General features: G+C 47.4%; 1 protein-coding gene and 1 long non-coding RNA gene across 2 annotated transcripts in view; one reads left to right on the forward strand and one right to left on the reverse strand.

Annotated features, from left to right (window-relative positions):
- The window catches only part of LOC116955505 (cysteine-rich venom protein TEL1-like), a 29,019-nt gene extending 19,238 nt beyond the window's left edge, over nucleotides 1-9,781 (reverse strand). Inside the window, exon 1 of the mRNA XM_032976636.2 lies at nucleotides 9,640-9,781. Coding sequence (XP_032832527.1) covers nucleotides 9,640-9,653 — 14 coding nt within the window. The 5' untranslated portion in view covers nucleotides 9,654-9,781. The remainder of the gene's footprint in view (nucleotides 1-9,639) is intronic.
- LOC116955506 (uncharacterized) overlaps nucleotides 1-19,759 on the forward strand; it is a 40,923-nt gene extending 21,164 nt beyond the window's left edge. Inside the window, exon 3 of the long non-coding RNA XR_004404857.2 lies at nucleotides 10,385-19,759. This is a non-coding gene — a long non-coding RNA (uncharacterized LOC116955506). The remainder of the gene's footprint in view (nucleotides 1-10,384) is intronic.
- The last annotated feature ends 7,683 nt before the right edge of the window (nucleotides 19,760-27,442 follow it).

Below are 27,442 nucleotides of genomic sequence, written 5' to 3' on the forward strand. Positions count from 1 at the left end.
GGTCAAGGCCTATGATACCATCAGTAGGCCTGGGCTCTGGGTTGTTCTTCGTGCTTTTGAAGTCCCTGACCCTCTGCTCACAATCATTAAGGACCTTCATGATGTTGAGCGAGCCCGGGTAAAACTACGTGGCTGGGAGTCAGAGCCATTCCCTGAACACCTCGGGGTGCGACATGGATGTCCTCTGGCTCCAACATTATTTAACATGTATTTTGACTACGTAGATCATGAATCCTTCAATAGCTTTACCGGGGGAATCTCTATTTGGTACAGATATAATGGGAGGCTGATCGATGCCCAGGTGCGGTCAAGGGATGGCTCCCTATTGCTCAACCACGTTATGTATGCCGATGATTTGGTAATAGCTGCTCATTCAGAGGATGAATTGGAGACGCTGCTGCTGAGACTGGAGCATGCCACTAAGAGATGGGGCCTACCATCAGCCCCACCAAAACTAAGCACCTGCCTGGGTATTTTGTAACATCGGACACTCCACCCCCACAACTCCCAATCGGGGATGGGGCAGTTGTGGAGAGAGTGGAGAGTTTCCCATACCTGGGCAGTGTGCTTATGACTGGCTCCAGTTTAACAGCAGAGGTCTTACTCCGAATCAGTCGAGCGGCAATATCTTTTCATCGGTTGCGTAACGCTGTGTGGAAGCTACCTGGTCTGTCGCTCCGCACTAAGCTTCAGGTCTTCTCGGCCACGGTCATTCCCTCCCTTCTCTATGCTTGCGAAACGTGGACACCCCTAATGGAACATCTTCGCCGGTTAGAAACATTTAGGCTGGCCTGCCTACGATCCATCCTGGGTTTAACCAGGCTGGATTGCTTTTGTTTGGCCGGATCGAGGGGGCTAAACGGGCGCTGCACGGGCTAGAGAAGAGATGGAGTGACGTGGTACAGGAGGACGTGGAGCTGAGTGGACTTGCTGATGACTGGTACCAGCGGTGTCAAGGTCGGCCTCTGTGGAGGAGGCTCGTGAAGGACGCTACTGGGCAGTTGGAGGCAGTCGCCCTCCAACAACAACGGAGGGCGGATGAGCGACGCTCACAACAACGAGCGGAGCGCCGGGTAGCTAAAGCATAGCAGGTTGGCACGGTAGGGGGCACAGGTGGTGCATCAGCCAGTCATCTCAGTAATATTAGTCAGTCGACCCGTGGCACTTGGGTCTGCCCCGTGACCTGCCAGCGGGCGTTCGACACTTCACGTGGCCTCAAGGTGCACATGGCCTGGCACAAGCGTCGTGGTGACGTCACCGCCACTTAGTGGCGAATGGCAGTTGTTGTTGTTGTACGTGTGCGTATGTGTGTGTGGGGAGCGGTAGTTTAGCGGTTAGCACGCTGCTGCGCTACGAACCTGGCGACCCGTGTTCGATTCCCGCTCACGGCCAACAACAGTGACGATTATCTAAACCGGTCTTGGGCCTCCCCTAGGTCAATTCAGCCTAAACTGAATACCTGGTATGGTGCGTAAAAACATTGCCACTACGGAGACAAAGGCGGCCGGGCATGGTGCTGGTCACCCACCCCCTCGTGTGCCATTCCGGCCTTCACAGGCGCTCGCTAACATCGCTTGACCCAACAGTCTTGTTAAGGCTATACGGGGGATATTTGTCTTTGTCTCTTTTTTAATATGAGCTCACCACGAATCACACGCTGTATATATTAACTTGAGATCGTGGGGTTGTTACGGCTCAGCCCGCACTGCACCAGCGTGGTGAAATGCAATTAAAAGGGGGAGCCCTGTCTTCTTCTTCTTCCTCCTGCATCTCGCAGCATCTCGCAGCATCCCACGACTAACAAACATCCTGCAAAGAATAAGGCGCTCACCACCATCCAAGCACTGAGCATGGCTCTCGACTCTGTGTCACTTCGAAATCCGATGTGAACGGGGCGCGATTTGGTTCGTCGGCGTTTACGGTCGCATCTGGTTGCGATACCGCGGCGTATATTAAATATGCGTTTGCCCGATGCTGCGCGCGATCGAACCGATAGCGCCTTGGGGAACTGTTGAGATTGATCGATGGGTTTGTTGTGGGCGCAATGTCGTGTCCCGTTAGCACCTTCGCAGGTGTGGCGAATCGAAGGGAGGCCCCAGAGCGCCGTGACTGGAGGAGACGCTGGTCAAGCCGTTAGACTGCCAACGTTTGTCGGCCAACTATCCAAACAATGCAGGGATCAACAGAGCTTGGGCAATTGTTGGTGCCCGCTCCGGCTGCCTTCCTCGCTTGTCTGTTGTGTCCCGCGCCTCTGCATCAGTCTCTCTCCCTCTGTCTCTGAGAGCGAACGAAAACCGTGCGCGTTACAAATTCCAAATCGCTGCTGCTACTGGTGCTGTTGTTGTCAACCACTACCAAATTATGAACTGAGCGGGGGCACAGCAGCAGTTTGGTGTTTGAACTCGCTGATTGTTGTTGTTAGCTCGCTGATTGTTGTTGTTAGCTCGCTGATTGTTGTTGTTAGCTTGCTGACCCGCACCTTACTAGGCAACTGTGAAAAAGAGCCCCATCAATCATTGGATTCCTCCTCCAGTCTAAATGACGATTCTGATTCTTTATTCTGGCTCGAGTGCCATCCAGCGTGGAGTTTGCACGTTCTTCATAATGAAAGCCTCCGTGTCAAACTGCGTACGTTCTCTCTCTCCTCTCTCTACCGCCTGTTCTGCATGAGTTTCCTCCGGGTTCTCCGGCTGTCTGCTGATCGCTAAAACAAACGATGCTACGGGTATTGGCGAAACATCCCAATGCAAACAAAAAAATCACCTGCTAACTACTCAATTTGGATCACACAGCAGCATAATTAGTAGTAGTAAACAATAAGAATAATCATTATTATTAGTAGTAAACAATCAGAATAATAATTAGTAGTAGTAAACAATCGGAATAATAATTAGTAGTAGTAAACAATTAGAATACTAATAATTATTATTAGTAAACAATCAGAATAATAATAATTAGTAGTAGTAAACAATCAGAATAATAATTATTAGTAGTAGTAAACAATCAGAATAATAATTAGTAGTAGTAAACAATCAGCATAATAATTAGTAGTAGTAGTAAACAATCAGAATAATTAGTAGTAGTAAACAATCAGAATAATTATTAGTAGTAAACAATCAGAATAATAATTAGTAGTAGTAAACAATCAGAATAATAATTATTAGTAGTAAACAATCAGAATAATAATTAGTAGTAGTAAACAATCAGAATAATAATTAGTAGTAAACAATCAGAATGATTAGTAGTAGTAAACAATCAGACTAATAATTATTAGTAGTAGTAAACAATCAGAATAATTATTATTAGTAGTAAACAAGCAGAATAATAATAATTAGTAGTAGTAAACAATCAGAATAATAATAATTAGTAGTAGTAAACAATCAGAATCATAATAATAATTAGTAGTAAACAATCATAATAATAATTAGTAGTAGTAAACAATCAGAATAATTATTATTAGTAGTAAACGAGCAGAATAATAATAATTATTAGTAGTAAACAATCAGAATAATAATAATTAGTAGTAGTAAACAATCAGAATAATAATAATTAGTAGTAGTAAACAATCAGAATAATAATTAGTAGTAGTAGTAAACAATCAGAATAATAATTAATAATAGTAAACAATCAGAATAATAATTACTAGTAGTAAACAATCAGAATAATAATTAGTAGTAGTAAACAATCAGAATAATAATATTTAGTAGAAGTAAACAATCAGACTAATAATAATTAGTAGTAGTTAACAATCAGAATTATAATAATTAGTAGTAGTAAACAATCAGAATAATAATTAGTAGTAGTAAACAATCAGAATAATAATTAGTAATAGTAAACAATCAGAATAATAATTAGTAGTAAACAATCAGAATAATAATTAGTAGTAGTAAACAATCAGAATGATAATTAGTAGTAAACAATCAGACTAATAATAATTAGTAGTAAACAATCAGACTAATAATAATTAGTAGTAAGCAAGCAGAATAATAATTAGTGGTAGTAAACAATCAGAATAATAATAATAATTAGTAGTAGTAAACAAGCAGAATAATAACTACTAGTAGTAAGCAAGCAGAATAATAATTAGTAGTAGTAAACAATCAGAATAATAATAATGATTAGTAGTAGCAAACAAGCAGAATAATAATTATTAGTAGTAAACAATCAGAATAAGAATTAGTAGTAGTAAACAATCAGAATAATAATTAGTAGTAAACAATCATAATAATTAGTAGTAGCAAACAATTACAACAATAATTAGTAGTAGTATACAATCTGAAGAATAATTAGTAAACAATCAGAATAATAATTAGTAATAGTAAACAATCATAATAATAATTAGTAAACAATCAGACTAATAATAATTAGTAGTTTTAAACAATCAGACTAATAATAATTAGTAATAGTAAACAATCGTAATAATAATTAGTAGTAAACAATCAGACTAATAATAATTAGTAGTAGTAAACAATCAGACTAATAATAATTAGTAGTAGTAAACAATCAGACTAATAATAATTAGTAGTAGTAAACAATCAGACTAATAATAATTAGTAGTAAACAATCAGAATAATAATTATTAGTAGTAGTAAACAGTCAGAATGAAAATTAGTAGTAGTAAACAATCAGAATAATAATAATTAGTAGTAGTAAACAATCAGACTAATAATAATTAGTAGTAGTAAACAATAAGAATAATAATTAGTAAACAATCAGACTAATAATAATTAGTAGTAAACAATCAGAATAATAATAATAATTATTAGTAGTAAACAATCAGAATAATAATAATTAGTAGTAGTAAACAATCAGAATAATAATAATTAGTAGTAGTAAACAATCAGACTAATAATTAGTAGTAGTAGTAAACAATCCGAATAATAATAATAATTAGTAGTAAACTCACCTGGTATCGACAATCAAGGGTATTTCCCTGTCCCCAGACGACCTGCTTGTCAGTTTTGATGTAGTTTCCTTATTCACCAAGGTTCCTGTACCTGACACCATTGCAATCATTGAAGACTTGGTTCATCAAGGACTAAACACTGAGGTACCCCCCCTGGTGAGACACTGTTTAACCAATACATACTTCACTTGGAATGGAACTTTCTACAAACAAACTGAGGGCACCCCAATGGGCTCCCCCCTTTCTCCAGTTATAGCTAACATTTTCATGGAGAAATTTGAGACTGACGCCATCCAGACTGCCACTCTGCGCCCAACCTTATGGAAGAGGTACGTGGATGACACTTTTGTCATCTGGCCACATGGCCGGCCTGGTCTAGACCAATTCTTCGACCACATCAATTCCATACACCCAGCCATCAGATTTACCATGGAAGTCGAAATAGATGGCAAGATACCTTTTTTGGATGTCCTAATTAAAAAGAGACCTGATGGTTCAATGAGCCACTCTGTCTACAGGAAAGCTACCCATACGGATGCTTATCTGAAACCGGATTCCCACCACCATCCATCACAGAAGAATTCTCTCATCAAGACTCTGTATCATAGAGCCCAATGCATATCCGACCAGGAACACATAAGCAGTGAACTCAAGCACGTACACCAAGCTCTTAGGGCTAATGGTTACTCCGACTATACAATCCGTAAAGCTATCACTCAAACCATGAAGAAGAACCCTCTTGAGGAGCCTTTCAAAACCATCACTTTACCCTACATTGCTGGGATCACAAAAAAGATCTCCAAAATCTTGAATAAACACAAGATCCAGGTCCATTTCAACACATTACATAAAATCCGTGATCTGGTTCCGTCTGTAAAAGATGTGATTCCGGACATACAATACACTGGTGTCTACAAACTAAGTTGCCTCTGTGGTAGTAGTTACATTGGAGAAACCAAACGCCATGTCTCGGACCGCATTCGTGAACACAAAGCAGACCTTAAACACGGTAGGACCAACACCTCGGCCGTGGCAGATCATTGTTCTAATTCAGTAGGCTCACATGCCATTGACTTTTCCAAGACAGAGGTTCTTTGTAAGCCATCTGGCTTCCATGAGAGATTCGTTCATGAGGCTATCCACATATACAAGCACAGAGACAATTTCAACCGAGAAGATGGATTCTATCTTAGCAATCATTGGAAAGATTTGATAAACCATTTCAGGTCTTAATTGATTGTTCACGCTTACAGTGGCTTTCAGACAGCATACATTATAAAAAATTTCGTCTCCCCCCTCCTCTTTTCAGAATATAGATGGACTAGTCCTGGGTAAACTGCCAAATCGTTGCGCGTGGCGCTAACGTTTTTATAAATAAATAAATGTGCCGTTTAAAAAAAAATGTATGCGAACCAACATACCTGAAGACGACCGTTTGAGTTATGGTCGAAACGTCGTGAGAATTTTTTTATTGTTTTATATATATTTTATTATTTTGTTGTTTCTCTTCAACGTGACTTCACCGAAAAAACTAAGAATAAGTCTTACTATAATAAGGGTTAAAAGTCAAACACCAAGGGGCTGAAGTATATAAAATTAAATAAATATCGAATATAAAATAGCTTTAAGATATAATTTAAAAATAAAAAATACAAATTGGGTAACATAGTTAATATCGGCAAGGTGTCGTTATGTAGATCAAATGTTAAAAACAGTGTTAGCCCTTGGCCTTGTTTAACAGGCCAGCAGCAGATGGGAAGAAACTGTTTTTATGGCGTGAGGTTTTGGTCCTGATGGACCGAAGCCTTCTGCCGGAGGGGAGTAGCTGAAACAGAGAGTGTCCAGGGTGGGAGAAATCGGCCATAATCTTCCTCGCTCGCCTCATGGACCTTGTCGTGTGCAGGTCCTCGAGGGTTGGCAGATTGCAGGCAATTACCTTCTCAGCAGTGTGGATGATACGCTGCAGTCTGCTCTTGTCCTTGGCAGTGGCAGCAGCGTACCAGACGGTTATGGAGGAGGTGAGGATGGATTCAATGATCGCTGTATAGAATTGCACCATCATTGTCTTTGGCAGGTTGAATTTCTTCAGCTGCCGTAGAAAGTACATCCTCTGTTGAGCTTTCTTGGTGAGGGAGCTGATGTTCAATTCCCACTTGAGGTCCCGGGAGAGAATAGTGCCCAGGAAGCGGAAGGACTCTACAATTTTGACTGGGGAGTCTAACAGGGTGATGGGGGTGAGTGGTGCTGTATTCTTCCTGAAGTCCACAACCATCTCAACTGTCTTTAGAGCATTTAGCTCTAAGTTGTTCTGGCTACACCAGGTCACCAGATTGTCAGCTTCCCACCTATAGTCAGACTCATCCCCACCAGAGATCAGCCCAATGAGGGTGGTGTCATCCGCAAACTTGAAAAGTCTATTAACTTCTCCCTCCTGAAAGGAGATAGTCGTCTCTGTAGTATTGGTGGGGGATGGGGCCTCTTGGGTTGGAAGGGGTGGTTCAGGACAGTCCAATTGTCTTTCAAATCTACAGTAGAACTCGTTCAGGTCGTTAGTAGTAAACAAGCAGAATAATAACTACTAGTAGTAAGCAAGCAGAATAATAATTAGTGGTAGTAAACAATCATAATAATAATAATTAGTAGTAGTAAACAAGCAGAATAATAACTACTAGTAGTAAGCAAGCAGAATAATAATTAGTAGTAGTAAACAATCAGAATAATAATAATTAGTAGTAAACAAGCAAAATAATAATTATTAGTAGTAAACAATCAGAATAAGAATTAGTAGTAGTAAACAATCAGAATAATAATTAGTAGTAAACAATCATAATAATTAGTAGTAGCAAACAATTACAACAATAATTAGTAGTAGTATACAATCTGAATAATAATTAGTAATAGTAAACAATCATAATAATAATTAGTAAACAATCAGACTAATAATAATTAGTAGTAGTAAACAATCAGACTAATAATAATTAGTAATAGTAAACAATCGTAATAATAATTAGCAGTAAACAATCAGACTAATAATAATTAGTAGTAAACAATCAGACTAATACTAATTAGTAGTAGTAAACAATCAGACTAATAATAATTAGTAGTAGTAAACAATCAGAATAATAATTATTAGTAGTAAACAATCAGAATAATTTGTAGGAGTAGTAAACAATCAGAATAATAATTAGTAGTAAACAATCAGACTACTAATAATTAGTAGTAAACAATCAGAATAATAATTATTATTAGTAGTAGTAAACAGTCAGAATGAAAATTAGTAGTAGTAAACAATCAGAATAATAATTAGTAGTAGTAAACAATCAGAATAATAACTACTAGTAGTAAACAATCAGAATAATAATTAGTAGTAGTAAACAATCACAATAATAATAATTAGTAGTAAACAATCAGAATAATAATAATTATTAGTAAAAAATCAGAATAATAACATAATTGGTAGTAAACAAGAAGCACCCTGACGATGGCTAAGACTAACTCGCTGACCCCGTGCCCCTGACTGGACATCTGTGACAAAGAGCTTCATAGCTGCTGCGGTCTACATCAAGATTCCAATTCTTGAGTTCCCACGGTCAATCACCCGAAGCCACGGGCGTGGCGCTCGAGTTGAGATCTCGCGACGTTGCTTGAATGCTCACCGGGGGGCCATCGCTGGCAGGAATGCGAGCAACCCCGGTGACTTCTCTCTTCAAGTGGTTTAACGTTGGAAATAAAATACAAACATTTGAATGCCCTCTTCACCGGGACAGCCTTGCCGGGTTACAAATCTCCGCGCAACTTCGCGGAGATTTGTAACTTTTCGATCTCGCGACGGCGGGGACAAGGAGGCTGTCAAATATCGCCTCATGAGGGCGATGGCAGCGAAACGGGAGTCGCATTAAAGATGCTTAAACACCAAATACTGTAGATGCCATTTATGCAAGGCATCAAGTCTGTGTGAACCGCACCGCCTCATCGCCTTTGTCTCCCCAGTGGCGAATGTTTTACGCACTGCGCTAGTTGCTCATTCAAGGGCTGAGTCGGAGGCAGTGGAGGCCCAGGACTGGTTCAAGATGATCGTCACCCTTCTCGCTCACTCGCGACAATCGACCTCGGGTCACCGGATTCGTAGTGCAGCGTCACGCAAACAACTGCACCGCCGCGTCCCCACTACTACACTCTGAGGTCGCCCACTCCGATGATGCGCAACTACCCGGCTACAAGTCCCGAACCAACTTTTACTTTAAGATTTGCAAAGTGGGAACTGGCAACCTTGTATCCCGCAGAACACCCACGCCTTACGTTTTGCCTTCTTTTTTCTCGCCAGGAGATAAGTAACACGAAGACAGAGGCGCCGGAAACAACAGCATTGCCCCTTCAGCCAGGGTTTTCCCGGGTTAGGTCAAGTCGTGCGAGGCAGGCGGAATAATATCGCACACGTCGAGATCAAATTTAACGCAACGTTGTACGGATGAGTAGGGAAGGGATCTGAGTGAACGAGCGACCACAACTTCCCTAGCCTCGTCCACCCGCGTTGCAAATGCCCTGCCGATAAGCAATGGTTGGCTACATACGGTGCTAAAGAAGTTCAACATACATAGACTCACATAGTCACTCACCCACTTACAGTCATTCACCCACACACTCACCCATCCTCCGATTAGCAACGGTTGCCTAACGTACGACGTGAAAAAAGTCCAACGTGCACACGCCGTGGATGCGACCCCTTCCCCTACCTAACTGCGTCCATTGTCGAGGAGGTGGAGGGAGGGGGTCGGTGCAGGTTCTCGATGGGAGGCAGCAGCAGCAGGAGCAGTCTTGGTGGGTCACCTCTGCGACACAGAGTTCGAGCGGATCGTGTGGGGTTTGCGGCCGCGGTGCGCGCGTTTTATAGAGGCCGCGTGCGGCGTGCAGTCAGCGATCCGTGATTGATTTCTGGGTGCCCGGAGCCAACTACAAAAACCCAACAACAAAAACCCACCGCAGCTTTGCAAAAAAGCTCAAAGAATGTGATGGGCGAAGCCTGCCAGCCCCCACCGTCCCCACCCACCGGTGTGGGGGTAGGCGAGCCTCAAGGCTCCCGGTAGACTGTGTGATGAACATGATCAGCTCATTTACATCGAGCGGGGATCCTTAACCCGGGGGGTATGGGGGGCGGGGTATTTACAAAACTACGGTATCCGTATTAACATATTTGTTAACACGAGATGTTAATTACCTCGACTGGTATGTACGAGATCGTGGGTTGGATAAAAAAATCAATATTTTTAATTAGTTTCCCGGGTAAACAAAAGGCATTAATTATTGCTCACGGGTAGTTGAAGGCCAGCTCTTTGATCTGCATGGTGACAGAGGTCGCCAGAGAGCTTGACTTTTCAAATAATGGCCTGCAGAAGGAGAAATCACGAAACTAGTTTTGAGTGAAATCCCATCAAAGTGACCTTTTAATACCTCGCATGTTCCCACTTGCCCCGCCTGCAGAGAACCATCTGTTGGTCGGCAAAGGTGCTGATGGATGCCTTCACATTCCCAACGCTGGAAATCTGCCAAGCGACCGACGTGGGCTCAGGTTAACAACGTTTCATTGTTGCGCTCGTAACGCACCACCACACGGCGTTTGCACCCACTCACATCATTGATCGAAGAGAAAGGACCACTCGGAGGCAATGAGGAGGAGTCGCGGACGAGTGGGAAGGCAGCAGCCGAGCACTCAGCCGGCACTACCGACAATTGCATAAAGATCTGGGGTCCTCTACATAGTAAGATGTTTCAGCCGATTGATGAGTGCTTTCAAGTGGTACGGGAAAAAAACAACTCACAGATGCGAGGGGGCAACACACTATCCCATACAGATGGAAAAGTCGCAGGGGGGGGGGGGGAGGGCGGAGGGGGGGTCCACATTTTGCCGTAACTGCCTTCTCTCAGGTGAGCAAAGGGTAACAGGCTCCTCCTTGATGCAGACACGGAAGGGGGTTCATGACACGTATAGCGATCCACCAACCCTCGCTGCTGCGCCCCCACAGTGCTGGTTCACGGACCACCACTGCCTGTGTTGATTATGATGTCAATACAGGGACCCACATTTGGGAGTTGCTTGCGTCCCTACGTTCCAACAAGAACCCTGAGGTTGTGTGGACTTGGGTCTCCTCCTCCTCGGCATCCCCGAAATGAAGCCCAAGTCCATGGGCAGGCATCTGGGCCTTTGCTGTGGAACTCTATGGGCCTTCCCGTCTGTGGCACCCACACTGTGGAACTCTCTGGGCCTTGACTCCCGTGGCACCTGCACTGTGGAACTCTCTGGGCCTTCACACCCGTGGCACCCGCACTGTGGAACTCTCTGGGCCTTCACTCCCGTGGGACCCGCACTGTGGAACTCTCTGGGCCTTGGCTCCCGTGGGACCCGCACTGTGGAACTCTCTGGGCCTTGGCTCCCGTGGCACCTGCACTGTGGAACTCTCTGGGCCTTGGCTCCCGTGGGACCCGCACTGTGGAACTCTCTGGGCCTTGGCTCCCGAAGCACCTGCACTGTGGAACTCTCTGGGCCTTAACGCCCACGGCACCTGCCCGGTGGAACTCTCTGGGCCTTCAATCCCGTGGCACCCCCGACCTGTGGAACTCTCTGGGTCTTGACTCCCGTGGAACCCGCACTGTGGAACTCTCTGGGCCTTGGTTCCCGTGGCACCCACACTGTGGAACTCTTTGTGCCTTAACTCCCGTGGCACCTGCCCGGTGGAACTCTCTGGGCCTTCACTCCCGTGGCACCTGCCTGGTAGAACTCTCTGGGCCTTCAATCCCATGGCACCTGCACTATGGAACTCTCTGGGCCTCACTCCCATGGCATTCGCACTGTGGAACTCTATTGACCTTCCCGTCTGTGGCACCCACACTGTAGAACTCTCTGGGCCTTCACTCCCATAGCGCCCGCACTGTGGAACTCTCTAGGCCTTCACTCCCGTGGCACCTGCACTGTAGAACTCTCTGGGCCTCCACTCCCGTGGGACCCGCACTGGGGAAATTTCCGGGCCTTGACTCCCGTGACCCCCACCCTGTGGAACTCTCTGGGCTTTCGCTTCTGTGGCACCCACCCTGCAGAATTCTCTGCCGAGGGCTGTCAGGAAGTCCGGTTTGGTTGGGTTCTTCAAGTCCTTCCGCGTTTACTTTTTTAACTTGGCCACTTCTTGTCTAACCTCCCCACCCCCATTGTCATTTTTAGTAAAGCACCTTGACATGTTATGAAAAGCGCTATTTAAGTTGTTATTCTTATCATAGTTCTGCTACTTTTATGTGTCCCACGGACTTAAAAAGACATGTTTAAATGTACGGAAGAGGGAGGTTGAGTTTGGAGTGATGTCTCTGTTACAGAATGTGTCGAGGCGACCCGCGGTGTGCGCCGAGACAAGGGTGGAGGAAGTCTGCCCGTGCTTCACGGGAGGCCGTTGCCGGCAGGTGGCGGACTCCCAGGAGCGCGTCGAGACTAACTCCCCTCCGATGAGAGACAGTGCAGTGTGTGCAACAGAGACCCCGACAGGAGGAACCAGGGACCCGGGGGGACCACTCGGCAGGCACGGAGCCCACACCCCAGGGCCCGACGGGTCGCTCAACCCCACCCGATCGGATCCAGGAGGACATCGGCTGCGCCTTCCCGGGCCTGGACGACGAGCAGCTGAGACGGACCCAGCTGCGAGATCCGGATCTGGCAGCGGTGGAGGCGGCCCTACGGGAGAAGGAGGACGCCCTACCAGGACCCTGGAGTGGTTTGTATGCCCAGTTGTGCGTGCAGAACGGGGTGGTACGGGAACTAAAGGAAGCCGGCCAGCCGGGATGCATCTGCGTTCCCGCCCAGGTGCGACCCCAGCTGCTGAGACTAGTGCACGACCACCCGCTCGGGGGCCATGACGGGGAACGGCGCACTCGGGAAACCCTACGCCGCCAGTATCTCTGGCCCAAGTTGGCACAAGACGTGGCCGCCTGGGTGCAGGGCTGTCGCGCGTGTCAGCAATGCGGGCCAAGACCAGCGCGATACCAGGTAGCCCTGAGGCCGTTCCGTGTCAGCCGGACGAACCAGCTGGTCGGGATCGACCTGCAGGGACCATTCCCGTGATCCCACCGGGGCAACCGATATAATCTCGTAGCGGTGGAATACTTCACACGCTATCCCGTAGCGGTAGCCATCCCCGATAAGACAGCCCTCGTAGTGGCCCGAGCGTTCGTGGAACACTACGTACTTAAGCACGGGATCCTCGAACGAGTCATTACTGATCAGGGTAGTGAGGTCGAGGCAGAGCTATTCCAGGCGCTGTGCCGAGAGTTCGGGATCCAGAAGGACCGAACTACGGCGTATCACCCCCAGGCAAACGGGATGGTAGAGAGGATGAACCAGACTCTAGCCGGGAAGCTGAAATGCATGGCAGCCGCGAATCAACAGAACTGGGACGAACACCTCCCCTATGCTCTGTTCGCCTACGCCACCACAGTACACAGATCCACGGGACAGACCCCGTTCCTAATGATGTTTGGTCGCGAGTCTCGCTTACCCACAGATCTGCTGTTCGGTGTCCCTCCGCCGCAACGGGAGGAAGGGAGCCGCCCCGTGGAGCACTTGATGGAGACCCTACGAGAAGCTAGGGTCCGGGCCTACCCGTAAGGCGAGACCGCACACCAGCGGCAGGAGCGGGGCGCCCGACCCTGAATGGAGCCCCCCTTCTACTCGGCAGGCTCTAAGGTGTGGCTGCACACCCCTCGCGTTGGGGCCGGAAAGGTGGGGAAGTTAACCACCTACTGGCGGGGACCCTGGATGGTGGGGCGACAGATCTCCCCCTGGACGGTACTGATTCAGGGGGGAGAAGGGGGCCGGGAGATGGTAGTCAATGTCCAGCGACTGAAAGCCCCAGCAAAGGAGAACCCTGCCGCTCGAGGACCCCGAAATCTGGGGTCCCTACACCCCCCATACCCGGGGGCCTCGCACAGTATATGGGCCCCACGGGGCCCCGGGCCCCAGGGGGTCCTGACCCAAGCCAGGAGAGATGGGGACGACGGTCCCTGAACCCCACCGCCCCCGAGTTTGTCTCTCCGCCCGCAGGTACCCAGGACCGGAGAAAACCACTGGAGTGGAGGAGGAGACCGCCGCCGGAACCCCGGGAGATGGAACCGCCACCGCCGAGGCCAGCCACAAGAGCCGGACGAGTCCCGTGGACTCCGCGGCGTTACCTCGTAGGGGCAACCCAGGCGAGGTGCTCCAGTCAACCCGGGACTGGCACCTCGGGGGGCTGTGAGGTACCACCGCGGCGGAGCAGCTCCGTTGGGGGCCGTATTCACCACCGTGACACCGCCATCGGGGAGTGACAACGCCGACGCGCCGCGCCCCTCGCCCCCCCCCCCCCCCACATGTATACACACACACATCTCACGTAGGGCCGGGAGGGAAGGTCACCTGGCCGACGGGTTTTTATCCAGAAGCCCCTAATGGGATCAAGCTTCATGGTTTCCCGCGGCCGGGAAATTTGGTGATCTACCCCAGAGGCTGACACGCACTGCGGCACCGTGACCTGACATTAAAGTTGCGTGGTCACGGCGGAGGCCGTTGCGCCACCGCAAGCGAAACCGCACACACACGGCACGGGGCGTGGGAACCGCGAGATGCCTGTTGTTATAGATGGGATTAGGAACTGAATGCCTGTTGTTATAGATGGAATTAGAAACTGAATGCCTGTTGTTATAGATGAGGTCACGGATCAGCATGTGAAAAAGGACGAAAATAACTCAGCCTCTGAATGGACAGGGCGGTACGGAGCGTGGGAACCACGGTACGCCTTTGTCATAAGTAATATTACAGATCTGAATATGAAGGAGCACGGGTGGGCAGGCGCCAGAGCAATGGAATGCCTTTAGGGTGTATAAAATACGGAGGCTTAGCGTAGCAAGAGACAGTCTTCTTCAAAAATTATCGTGGTCCACGCAGGAGGGGAGTCAGCCGTTCGAGACGTCCGCGTGACGAACTTCAGCGCAGCCAGGCTCAACCCTCTATGGATCGCTTTTCTACAGCTTCCAGCGCAGCAGAGTGGAAGCACGCGTGAGTAAGAGAGAGAGGTAAGTTTGGGCTATTTGATCGAGGGTAGAAAGCAGAGCGATAGGCAGAGGAAATACAGTCTAGGATCCCAAAGGGAATAGGCTGACATCCACTGACCCACACAATTATGCGTAGCTTAACGGGTTTCTCGCAGTAAATAAAATAACTGGTAGGGGAATAAACTGTGTCGTGTGGTCTTTGGGAGGGTGAAAAGGAGGGTGGAGAGTGTTTTTTTGTGTTCGCGCGCATACGCGGCTGTTTGCGGCGAATAAGGGAGTAGCGCTTTGCGCTCGCGTGCGTGCGTGCGCGGTTGTTTACAACGAGGCGGAGCGCTTAGCGTGCGTGTGCCTACTCGGCTGTGTACGGTGGGGGTTAGTGCTCGCATAACCGTGCGACTGTTCACGACAGTGCTTATCGCGCTGGGTGTTCGCGTGCAGATGCGGTTGCTTTCCACGAAGCGGAGTGTTCAGTGTGCGCGTGCCTACGCGTCTGGTTTTGGTGGCGTTTAGCGCTCGCGTACCTGTACGATTGTTTACAGTAGGGCTTAGCGCTCGCGTGCCTGTGAGACGGTGTTGCGGTCGCATGCCTGCGCGGTTCTCTAGCGAAGTAGCGAACTAAGCGCCTGGCGTGCACGTTTTCGCGCGGCTGTGTAAACAGCCCCTTTAAATCGGCGCGAAGTGATCGCGGCGTGTTTGTTCTAGCTTGCGCGCGTGGAGCGTGGGTGGGAGGGAATCCCGCGGCGGCGCGCCACACTTGGTTATTCACGTGCAGGACGGGGTTTTACTTTGCGAGTGCGCTCACCGCGGCACGCCGCCGTTGAACAGTGTAGCGCATCGTAAGCGTAGAGCAGGCGGCCGCATCGATTGAAACATGCCGACGCGATCAGCAACACAGTCAGGGGCACAGGAGGGCAAGGAAGTGGGGGCCGGTAGCCAGAACAGAGCAGCCGGGGGGTAGTGGGACAAATGTAGCGGGAGAGTCGGGAGCCAACGGCCCCGACAATTCGGTGATGGCGGGGGACGTTCGCCCCCACAAATGAGCTGTGTCCCTGGGGCAGTTTGAAAATAAGTTATTGCTATTTGAGCACAAGTCTCCTGAGACGGATGCTCGGAATTCTGCGTGCAAAAATGCAGTTGAACAGACGAGTGTATACGAGTATTAAACTGTGCTGTAGATATTCACGAGGGTGTATCTCATCAGTAAAAAAAAAACGGTAAGCCACGTACAAAAAATGGCGGTGGCCATCTCTAAAAAAACAGGTGGCCATCTTAGATTTTTAGGTGGGAAACGTTGTTATTAGTATAATGTGACCATAGGAGGTAGTTACGTTCCAAAATGTGATGGTTGTATCACGGTTTAAACGATTATTCATGTCCGCTCCACCAATAGGATGAAGTGAGAAGGAAACGGGAAAACTTCGTACTGTTGAATAGTGGCAAAGTTTTTAGTTTTGTTCTTCAAATTATAGAGGTGATCGTAGTTATGGAGGAATGGAATTCTTAATCCCCCTGGGAACCAGACGGAGAGTTGTAGGATTGGAGTTCATTGGATAAAGTGGCCCAGCTCACACCGAGGCTTGCAAACCACTGCCAGTTGAAGATTGTTCGAGTACACACTCCATCAGCGGTAGACCACGATGATGAAGCCGCAGACCAAGAAAGGACATTCAATCACCATGAGGATGGAACGATGAGATCAGCTCGTGCGCACGTGCTGGATGGATCGTTCGCTTCGCAAGATCGTGAGATCACGTAGATTGGGTAGAGGTTATCATGCAGCAGTGGAATGATCGTGGCTGACAATGATGTTTATGGTTCTCATTTAAGTCATTGGTGACCGGGGCTGAGGCCCCCGACTCACCGTACTTGAGGACCCGGTTTAATCCGAGGAACTCAGCAGTGCCGGGCTCAGCTCTCAGACCACACAGCCACCCAGCCACGAGACTATCGCAGTACTCGATATTGACACTGAATTGTACTTCGCGTGGAAAAATTCCAGCTCTTGAGATTGTGAATCGATGAACATTACTGTCATATGCAGAGTGGGCGGCAATACGCTGTTCTCTACTAAGTGGCTTGAGGAGAGGCCATTATCCGGCAGTGGATTGATCATGGTTGACGATGATGTTTATGGGTCTCTCTTAAGTCATTGGTGACCGGGGCTGAGACCATCAGCTCACCATACTTGAAAACCCGGTTTAATCCGAGGCTTCTGCCTGGCTTGGAACGGAGGACCTCAGCCATGCCCGGTTCAGCTCTCTGATCTCAAAGCCACCCAGCCACATGACTATCGCAGTACTCGACATGGACACTGTATCGCACTTCATGTGGATGAATTCCAGCTCTTGATAAATTAACGTATCAGTCTGACTGTCAAGCGGCGGACATTACCGTCACGTGCAGAGTGGGTGGAGGAATGTATCCTCCACTAAGCTGACCAAAGGCCACTTAAGGAAGGGATTTAGAGGTAGCTCTGTGATATCTGCTTCCATGGGCCATTTCTCAACAGAAAGGGTTGCACTGCTGCTGTGTGAGAGATCCGAATGGAAAAATCACAGGAACTTATCATTACACTTGATTACCCAAGAAAGCCTTAGTGAGTCTCAAGACTTTTCAGGATGGTCCTGCCCAGTTTTCTCAGTAGGGGGGGTGGCGATGTTGCTCTGTGTGTAATCGTTATTGAATAGTTTGCAGATCATTTGTTTTCCAGCATTGGGTTGTTTGGTCAATAGCAGTTACAACTGAGTGTATATTTTTGCTATGGGGGGGACCGGAGAACCTCTGAAAAACCCTGTTCTCTTCACTTTACGAGTCTCATTTCGTAAAATACCGCACTGCATTCTGGGCAAAAAAATATTTCCTTATCGCACATTTTACGAGGGCACATCAGGCAGCGATGGGCATCTTGTTGACTCTTTCATCCGCGAATATGAACATTGTAATAAAAACGATGGCTCTATCAAGTGGCGTACCGAATAATTCCAATTATAAGGAGCACCGCCGTGTAATTGGCAACTTGATGCCGACGTTTGCGCCAAACTGCGCTGAACGCGAGATGGCCGCGGCAACGCCCATGCTGTAACATCGGCGGCGGTTGCGGCCCTGGCGGCCGTGATTATTCGTGGGTTATTTTCGTTTGCGTTTGCTCAGTTCATTTTTTGGGCGAGGTTCGCGTTTGTCGTGGGTAAAAAAAAATCACGAGAAGAAAGACGTTGAGCTTTGCGCCGGAGTGAGGATAGAGGGGGGGGAATCATGTTTTTTGTATTTTTTCGTTGTAACAAATCTAACGAACCTTTTGGAGTGGGGTGGGGTGAGGATGGGCATAAGCGAGAGACTTGAGCGCGCAAGCCAGGCGGGACTTGTGAGCGAGGAGCCATGGGGCTTTCTCCCCATGCAATGTCGCGATTAGCACGCTTTTGTTACATACGGTGCGAAAGAAGTTCAACATATAATGTTTTTTCCCCCTTTTTTCTGGCAACAAAACTGAAACCTTTTTACAAGGATTCATGTCTGCATTAACCACAATGCCTGCAGTCAAAATGCAAACAAAAAACATACTATGATAATATATGCATTGTCCTTGAAACTGATTGGTCCACACCAAGGGACGGCTTTCTTTTGAGCCTCAACATAAAAAAAAGGTAAACAATTCTTTATGCTACCAGGTGTGAGGCCCCACTGAGGATATGTAGCTCTTTTTCATAAGCGACCTGGCTATCACGCATACTAGCTCAACGAAGTGGCTTATCATCATCATCACTTGGAAATGTTTAGCAGCCAAGTAACTCTAAATGCGTGATGTTAATTCTAAATGTGGAGGGAAAACCGGAGGACCCGAAGAAAAATCCACGCGACCACGGAGAGAGACACGCAATCTCCAAATATACAGCAGGTATCAGGGTCGGGATCGAACCCGCGACCTCCTGCATACCACGCGAGGTAGTTAACATCTCCTCGCCACGGTGCCGCCCATATGTACATACGACATGGGCCAGAAGCAGGGGGTGTGTGGTCGGGTCAAGCCATTATGGAGTGTAGGTCAAATACGCTCTACAGGGGCCGTCTACAGCTCCTTCTAGTGAAGGCCCCTTCCGCCAGCAGTTGCACGAGCCGGCAGTTTGCAGGGCTGCACCTTGACCTGTGGTCATAAGTAGGCTGCTAAACCTTGCCTGCGAGGATCATTCCTCGCTTGCCGACAGCTCGTCTGCCTCCCATTGTTCCATGCCACCGCGATCGGCAGGCGTTGGTTGATCCACCGTACTCAGACATTCGTTGACCCTCTCCCCCCCACAGCGCATGACCCCTTGCCAATCGTAGACCGACTTGCGGGGAAGCCATTCGCGCTGCTGGGTGGACAGGAGGTGGAGGAGGAGGAGGCGGCGGCGAGGAGGTTGTGTTTAATAAACTTGCCCCGTTGTTTTTACATCATCGTGCCGGGAGAGACGGAGTCGAACCAGAGGCCTCTGGGGTTGTGGGGGGGGGTCGCGAATCCAGCGGCGCCGTTCGCCACGATGCCACGACTGCAGCATCTGAAGTAGCAGTAACACATAAGTGTACGATTTCCTTACCGCGGGGTTTTTGCATTTTTCAGTGGTCAGGATTATAATTGCCTGACAATTAAAGATGTTCCTATCAATCATCGCGTCACAATGTGACGCGATGATTGACAGGAACATTAATATGTAATATGACCTTCAACACAATGGAATATAATCTTCACGCTCCACCTGAAGTATTAACTTTCTTGCTTCAAGCGTATTCGCGGAGTCAAAAATAAATTGTTTATTTTGAGCCGGAGGGTGTCGTCTTTGATATTTAAAGTAAACGCTAAACACATGAGGTCATGCGACGTTTAACAATTCAATTATCTGCTTTGCATCTGCCAAAGCAACAATGTCAAAAGCGATGCTTCAATGAGTTTCAAACTTCATGTTGCCACGAGGAGGTTGAGATTGAAATCCAAAATGACTCGTTACGTGCACACCACCTCGTCGTTTTGCTGTTCCTCTCTCCCTACTCATCCTCCTCTTCATACTCCGCCCCCTCCTCCGTTGAAGGAGCGCAGACAACAGTGAGTGTACTGTGGGGTCCGTAGTTTTGCTTGCATGGCCACAATCCCACTAGAGTGGCTTGTCTTTCATTTTCCATCTACGAAGGAGGTATGCGCATTGGCCTGCCGGTCACGTTGTGATCATGCGGTTGATGGTTCCACCACCATTGTCATCGAGGAGGAGAAACGTCCAAGCCAGGAGGTGCTATGTTTGTGTCTCAAATCAGGTGATTATTCTGGGCATCTGTGGTATTCCCTGAGCCGGATTAAGATTATGAGAGGCCTAAGTCGAATAAGAAGGACGGGCCTAAGTATGACATTGTAAACAAAAATGAATGAAGTCATCAAACGCATTTTTTTAACTTATGTAAAATGTACACATTTGTTTGGCATGAGGTGCATTCACCAAGACTTAAATCACTCACTGCACTAATATCTTCAAATGACAAAATGCGCTTCCAGCCTTAGCTGTTGGCGAAGTCACGAGGCGATGTCATCATTGCATGACGAGGGCATCGCCAACGGCCGCGCTGCCGTCGCTCGGCTATTGTGTTCGAACACTGGAATTGAGGGCCGTCTTGGAGGGTCCTGCACAATACGAGCGCCTGTGTGGTGAATGTCGGCCCTGGTTGTTCCACACTCTGCTCACTGGCTTTGTTCCGGATCTGGATGTGATTCTAGGATGGTGGCAACAGCAGTGGCGGCAGCGCGATCCCAGAAGAGGGGACCTGGGCCGGTGGTGTAAAACTGAAACTAAACTACAATTATGGGACCTTTCTTGCCAGTATCAAAATATAACAGTAGGTTTTACCCTTTCTGGAAATAAAACAGGAGGTGTTAAGATGTTAAAACACCAAACAGATTCCTTTTAAAAGGAATCATATCTGCATTAACCACACACAGTACTTGTGGTGAACATGCAAACACAAAACATGCTCTATAATTATATGATGCATTGTCTTTGAAACTGATTGGTCCACACCAGAGACAACTTTGTTTAAAAGACAATGCATTACTGAGCTTTGTAGCTTTTTCAGAAGCGACCTGGCTATCACCAATAATATCCCAATGAAGTGGCTTATGATCGTGTGGAAATTTATAGCAGCAGCCAAATATTCTGAACGCATGGTGATGTTGAGTCTAAATGTGGAGGAAAAAACCGGAGGATCCAGAGAAAAATCCACACGACCACGAGGAGAACATGGAAACACCAAATGTACAGTAGGCATCAGGTTCGGGATGGAACCCACGACCTCCTGAATACCAAGCGAGGGAGTTAACATCTCGACACCGCGGCTCGTTCCCGGCTTTTCCTTGGAGGTTGCTGTGCAGAGGTTTAGTGGTCGGCCTAGAAAGTAGTCGCCCCACCCCCGCCACAGCAAAAGGCAGAGTTGTGACTTCTTCGCTGCCCTTTGTCCTCCGAGTGTCGGGTCTGATTCCCCGGGATTGACGCTTTTCTTGAGATGTGACGGTGATTAGATTGAATTGCAAGGGTGAGAACATCAAAATTGCATCTTACAATGCGATCTCACTTCAACATGTAATTAAGTTGTTTTTGTCGCCCTTTTACGAGTGTGGTATTTTTGCGCGAGTTGTCTTACATAAGTATAACAACCTGGTCGAGCCAAACCTCTCATTATGTAAACAAACAGTGTGCAATTCTAAAAGGGCACAGAAAACTCTGTGCGCTCACCTGTCAGTACAGTCAATAAATAAGTTACATCTCTTGATCAATCCACTGATAATTACGTTTGTGGCGGTGACGCGAGCCACTGTTGGCCGTTCGTTGTGGTGGTTCACGGTTTTTAATCTGGTAGGCCGTCCTGGTTAATACTCTGGTGTGGCTGCAGGGAGGTTGTGAACCCCATTACCATAATCGTAGTCGTCATCATCAGGAATGGGTAGGTGACGAAAACCCCCCCCCCATCGTGCCAACCAGAGCGTCCCACCTTATCCCAGCATGGTGGAGGAAGCGGCCTCCCTCCCACAAGGTTGAGGCAGGCGTCACACCACATCTGACAAACGCACAGCTCTCTCAGACGGCCGATCAGACGACGCCGTGATGACGCCATGACAACACCGTTACGACGCCTTGATGGTGTTGTGACAATGCCGTGAGGGTGCCGTGACGGTGCCGTGATGACACTGTGATGGTGTCGTGACGACTCCAGCACAGTGCCGTGACGATGCTATGACAGTGCTGTGACGACACCGTGATGACATCGTGGCGACGCCGTGCCGATGCCGTAGTTGAGTGAAGTGGAGAAACACTATTTCCGTCTTCTGTGATGTCACCACACATCTGTCAATAAGTGGCCTCTATCCGTTCCTTTTGATATGTCTGATAGTATTTGTTATTTGACCATAGATTTCTTTAAGAGCTACTTCAAGCAGCAAGTGAATCTCTTTCATCTGCTTTGGTGCTCCACCATTAGTCTGTCATGGCCCCGTATTTCTCTTTGCACTTCTGCTTCGAGAGCACTTAGTTTGTGTTTGGAGGCAGCTGTCTGCTGCGAAGGTCATCCTTGTGAAGATTTTGTTTTTCCTTTGAGTAGATTGGATCTCTTTGTCGTCGTCATTGAGGAAGTCGGCAATCTTGCACTTTGCTTGTCTCAGAAGCATCGAGCAATAAAAAAAAGTATTCCATATAGCTTCACTTGTTGATTTAGTTTGTGTTGCTGTGCCAAGGGCTTGTGTTATAACAGTTTCTACCTTGGCTTGTATTTCGGGAGACTTGAGCTTCTGTACACCAAGCTTCTTTGGTAGACAAGGAGCTCGTTTCCTTTTGGGAATTGTTATAATCACGTTTCAGACAGTTTTAACATAGCTCTAGTGGTCAGGATGTCTTTAAAGTCCTTATGCCGGGTTATGGTGTAGTCAAGAAGGTGATAATGTTTGGATCTGGGGTGCATCCATGTGTAAGGACAGTACGGGGTGATGTAGGGACAGTACGGCTCCCCGTGTCCGTGGTTACTAATTAACGTGACGGGAACAGACAGGATCACGTTAGGGTAATATGGGACCTAAGTGGTCGTTAATAATGATGGATGCGACGGACACTGACAGGGTCGTGTGAGAATAAGCACGGGACCGAGACGGTCGTAAATATGAATTGGGACAGAGACAGACAGGGCCAGGTGCAGCGAGAGAGGTTTCGGGAAAAGGGGCGTGGCCGGGTCGTGAGGGGAATAAAAGCCGGTGTGGAACAGGGCTCTGGGCTGCTGCTGTTTTGGGGTGTTGTATATGCCCCCCTTTCCATCTTAATATTAACAAGTAATTTTTCAATACATATAGATACATATTTCTATTGTTTCTTTTAATTTTAATAATGAATAAAAACACCAAACCAGGCCTCAGCATGGCATGTTGAGGTCATATTTACCTTGACCCACTAACACGATTTTGACGTTCAGAGCCCTCCCAGGGTCAGAGGGAGCAGATGGAGAGCAGAGCGCAGCGGATTGCAAGGGGCTGACGTAAACACAAAGCCAGGGTCACTGGGAGGTTGCGTTAGCCTAGATCTAGTTCAGTCAAAAAAGCTAATTGGTTCTGCATTACTATTAAAGTAACTTAAAGTCGGAATTTAACGACAGGGTAGGCTAATGTTATTGATCTTCACACCCACTTCAATTGAACCCTGCCACAAGCTACGTCAATGTAACCATCACCCGTCTATTAATTTAATATGAAATGTATTTCCATATTTGAATAATTTCTATACGACTTGACCCGAAGCCTATAACAATCAGGTTTTCCTAAGTCAACATAAATGCTCTAGCCTTCACCCATACGCAAATAATAAGCAGGGTTAAAGTAAGAGTAGAGAGGAAAAGAAATGCAAGCGCACAGCAAAACTGCAACGTAAGCAAAGGGCGATGTTAAACCCAGGGTCGCAGAGCAAGGGAAATCACGGCCGTCTTTGTATCCCTGCAGCGCGGGGTAGGCGTGTGTATACGCTTGGGGAAACACGAGTCAAACACCACAACGAGAAGCTGACTCAGACCTTGGATTAATACAGAATCATAACTGTGGAACTCTGTTGAAATGAAATGTTAACTTGAAACTGTTTAACCATTTCTTTGTGCGTCGGTGAAAGTCGGAGGGAATATCGCCCCTCTCTCCAGGTTGTGCACCCAGACAGAGAGGCGCCTTCGAGACAATTTATAACATTTGATTGTTTTACTTGTGGGTTTTATGGTAGGAGTATGACAACGAAATATACCGTGGGTGATGCACAAGGACACACACTGACACACGTACGGACACACACACGGACACAGATACATACGGACAAATCCTGACACAGCAAAAATCGAAAGAAACCCCGCCTTGTGGGCAGGATCCGAGTGAAGGGATTTTTGGGCATAAAAAGAGGATCCTGAGCATTGAAACCTCAGTTCGACCGGGGGGGGGGGGGGGGTCGGCTCACCAGAGTTCGACCGGGGGGTCGACTCTCGGGAGACAGTTCGACTCGGAGGAGTTCAACTCGAGGGAGTTCGACCAGGGGGGTCGGAACTCGGGGAGTTCGACCAGGGGGGTTGGAACTCGGGGGAGTTCGACCAGTCGGCTCGACTCATCAGCAGTTCCAATCGGGAACGAGAGCAACAGGTCGCCAGCCGGCGAGCTGCAGAGCAGGGGGCGGCGAGCAGAAGCCTAAAGTGGCCCCGTCGCTACCCACTGACGTTGGCAAGACTCGCAGGGTAGTGAGGCGTCACCTAGTGTGATTTCCAAGAGCTGAAAGACAGAGTATTGCTGAAAGATTATTCTACATTGAGTCCAGCTGCAGAGCGACCGACGCACCAAGCAAGAGCTTCTGCAAACCAGAGCAAGAGCACGTGCGACTTGAGTCATCCAGCAGTGGAGAAAAACCTGCTTTCAGCAAACCAGCAACGAGCACGTTCGAGTTCTCCACCCAGAGAGAGGGAGCGTGCCGATGCAGCTCATCCAACAGCGGAGAGAAACTGCTGTCAGCGAACCAGCACGAGCGTGATCGCGCAGCTCATCCAGCAGTGGAGAGAGGTGTCCACTGAGCAGACCTGAGAGCGATCAAGCAACTCTCCCCCGTGGACAGAGGCTGGCTGCTGCGTGGAGGAGGGCGGCGATACGTATGATGCACTCCCACACACCTCACCGCTCTAAAGGGAGCATATGGCAACGCAAAGAATTAATTCCAAACACTGACTATTCAAAACAATTCATATCACTCAAACATACACGGGTCCTTAACCAGAAGCGAACACTCAAGTCCGTGAACCATCTGGCTGTGGAAGCATCGATCGTGTAATAACAGTCCGTCATTTATAAGTATATTCATAATTTCCCTCTTTAATATTTTGTTTTGGACTGTACTTCTAATCGCATAAGTTACCAACCGATCCATCAATACGAATTAACCCTTGGCACCTTCGCCACGGAGCTACGCTCCCGGGGAGGAATCGTGCTAAACCGAGTTTCTGATCATACAATCTTATTCACGAATTAATTAATCTCCCGTGAGATAACACGTTCCGCCGCATACCCTCACACTAAGCCATTTCGGTAATCTTATAGTCTTTCCGGTGGATCTGTTGTTACATTCATGCCTTTGGAAATAATAACTGTTTGGTTGTCTTTTTACATGAATACCGTTGCATGTTAATCAATTGCCTGTGATAATGTGCTGACCATTTCAAGCATAATGATCGTTCATATTATAATGTATAAGCTTTTGTGTAGCATATAGCATTTGCATGTCCTGACTCTCTCTCTCACTAACAGCAATCGCTTTATGCGGGGTGCATGTGTTATCAAAGTGAAATCGTACAGTCGTTGATGATACTGTCTTGATACCGTGTGGATACCGTGTTGAAGTTCCGAGATTGAGAGTTCACATACATATTATAGTTAAGGTTTAATTAGAAAATAAATTGATTAATACAGAAGTGGTCGTGTGATTCTTTCCTGAAATTTTTGCATAAGATCTGTATCCTGCGACGAGATAGGAACTCGGGAACCTAAACTATAAACACACCAATCCACACTCATTAAACTAAAGCGAACGATATGAACATGGGACCTGAAATATGAACACTCGGGGAGTGTTAAAGCGAGAATCATTGTATTATGCTGATCAATAATACGAAGTTAGACGAGGCCGAATTGACACTAGCGTAACTGCACACGATTGATTGCGTTATCCTGATTGATAACCCCACCTCGTCAACGAGGCGGGGCCTGATTATCATAAAGGCTATCATTAACACAACCACACCCACTCGTATAAATCAATACGATTACCTCTCTAATTAGCATAGTTACACGCATAAGTACACAAATTAGCATAATTTCGGATTAATTATGCAAATTTCGAATTTCATTTAATTTTCAATATTTTTCATCAATTTTCACACACCCACATATACAACAGGGGGAACCAAGGAACTGCCGTCAACGTCATCATCTTGGAACAGGTCGTCTTCATCGTCCTGGAACGGGCACTTTGTTGTCTTGGAAGGCTAGAGTTATATTGCCTCCGTGACTGCTACGCATCTGCTCCTGTGTAGCTAGCCAACTACACAGGGAGTGTTGCGTAGAGTCACATAAGTTACCCAAGTGTATAAAGTCACTCGCGGTTACTTGTTAAGTTATCAGTGAGTCGGCGGGCTTTATTCATTTTAAATATACATATAACAGAACAAGAAGGTGTCTCTAAGAGCTACATTACACATGAGCGTTCCAGACAGCCGCAGAAGCGCATCTGAAAGCACGCGATGTAGTTTACCGTCTTTGTTCGATCATTAGCTAAAAGCCACTGCGAGGATGACCAGAGTTCGCGTGATGGTTTTGCCCCTTGATGAGATCAGCGAGGCATTGTGGCGAGCACTTTGTGTGTGACGAGTGCGACCTTTATGACGTGTTCGTTGTGTAACCGGAAGCAAATGCAGCTCAGCGAGCACCGGACAGACATGGATCTTGCAGTGCCCTGTCACGACCACGTGCCAGAGAGTTTTGTACACTTTAACACGTAGTAGGCTTTCGCGACCAATATTATTCATAATAAAGGTTTTTGGGTTAGATCGCGTAAGTATAAATGTGTTGTAACCCTCCACCACCCGACACAGCCAGTAAGGTTGGTCACGTAAGCAACATGCCAATTAGTTACTACTTAAGCCCAACGGCGTGTTGGAGAAAAAATCCACAACATTTACAATGTGAGTATGACGTTTCACTGATAATTACATCCAGCATCATCGGGCGATTTGCCAGAAAAGTGAAGATGGTAAATCGCCCGATGAGCAGTACGTGGGAAGTAGCAAAGAGGAAGTGAAGTGACCTGCAGTGTGGTGATTGGGTGGTTGAGTGGAAGATTTGGGTGCATTGTTGTGACCCGCAGTGTGGTGAGTGGAGTGAGTGGGTGTGTGAATCAGCGGATGAGTGAGTGGGTG

This window comes from Petromyzon marinus, chromosome 60, assembly GCF_048934315.1.
Source record: "Petromyzon marinus isolate PM22_M1 ecotype Great Lakes invasive population chromosome 60, UKy_Petmar_22M1.pri1.0, whole genome shotgun sequence".
In the NCBI taxonomy this organism is placed as follows: domain Eukaryota; kingdom Metazoa; phylum Chordata; class Hyperoartia; order Petromyzontiformes; family Petromyzontidae; genus Petromyzon; species Petromyzon marinus.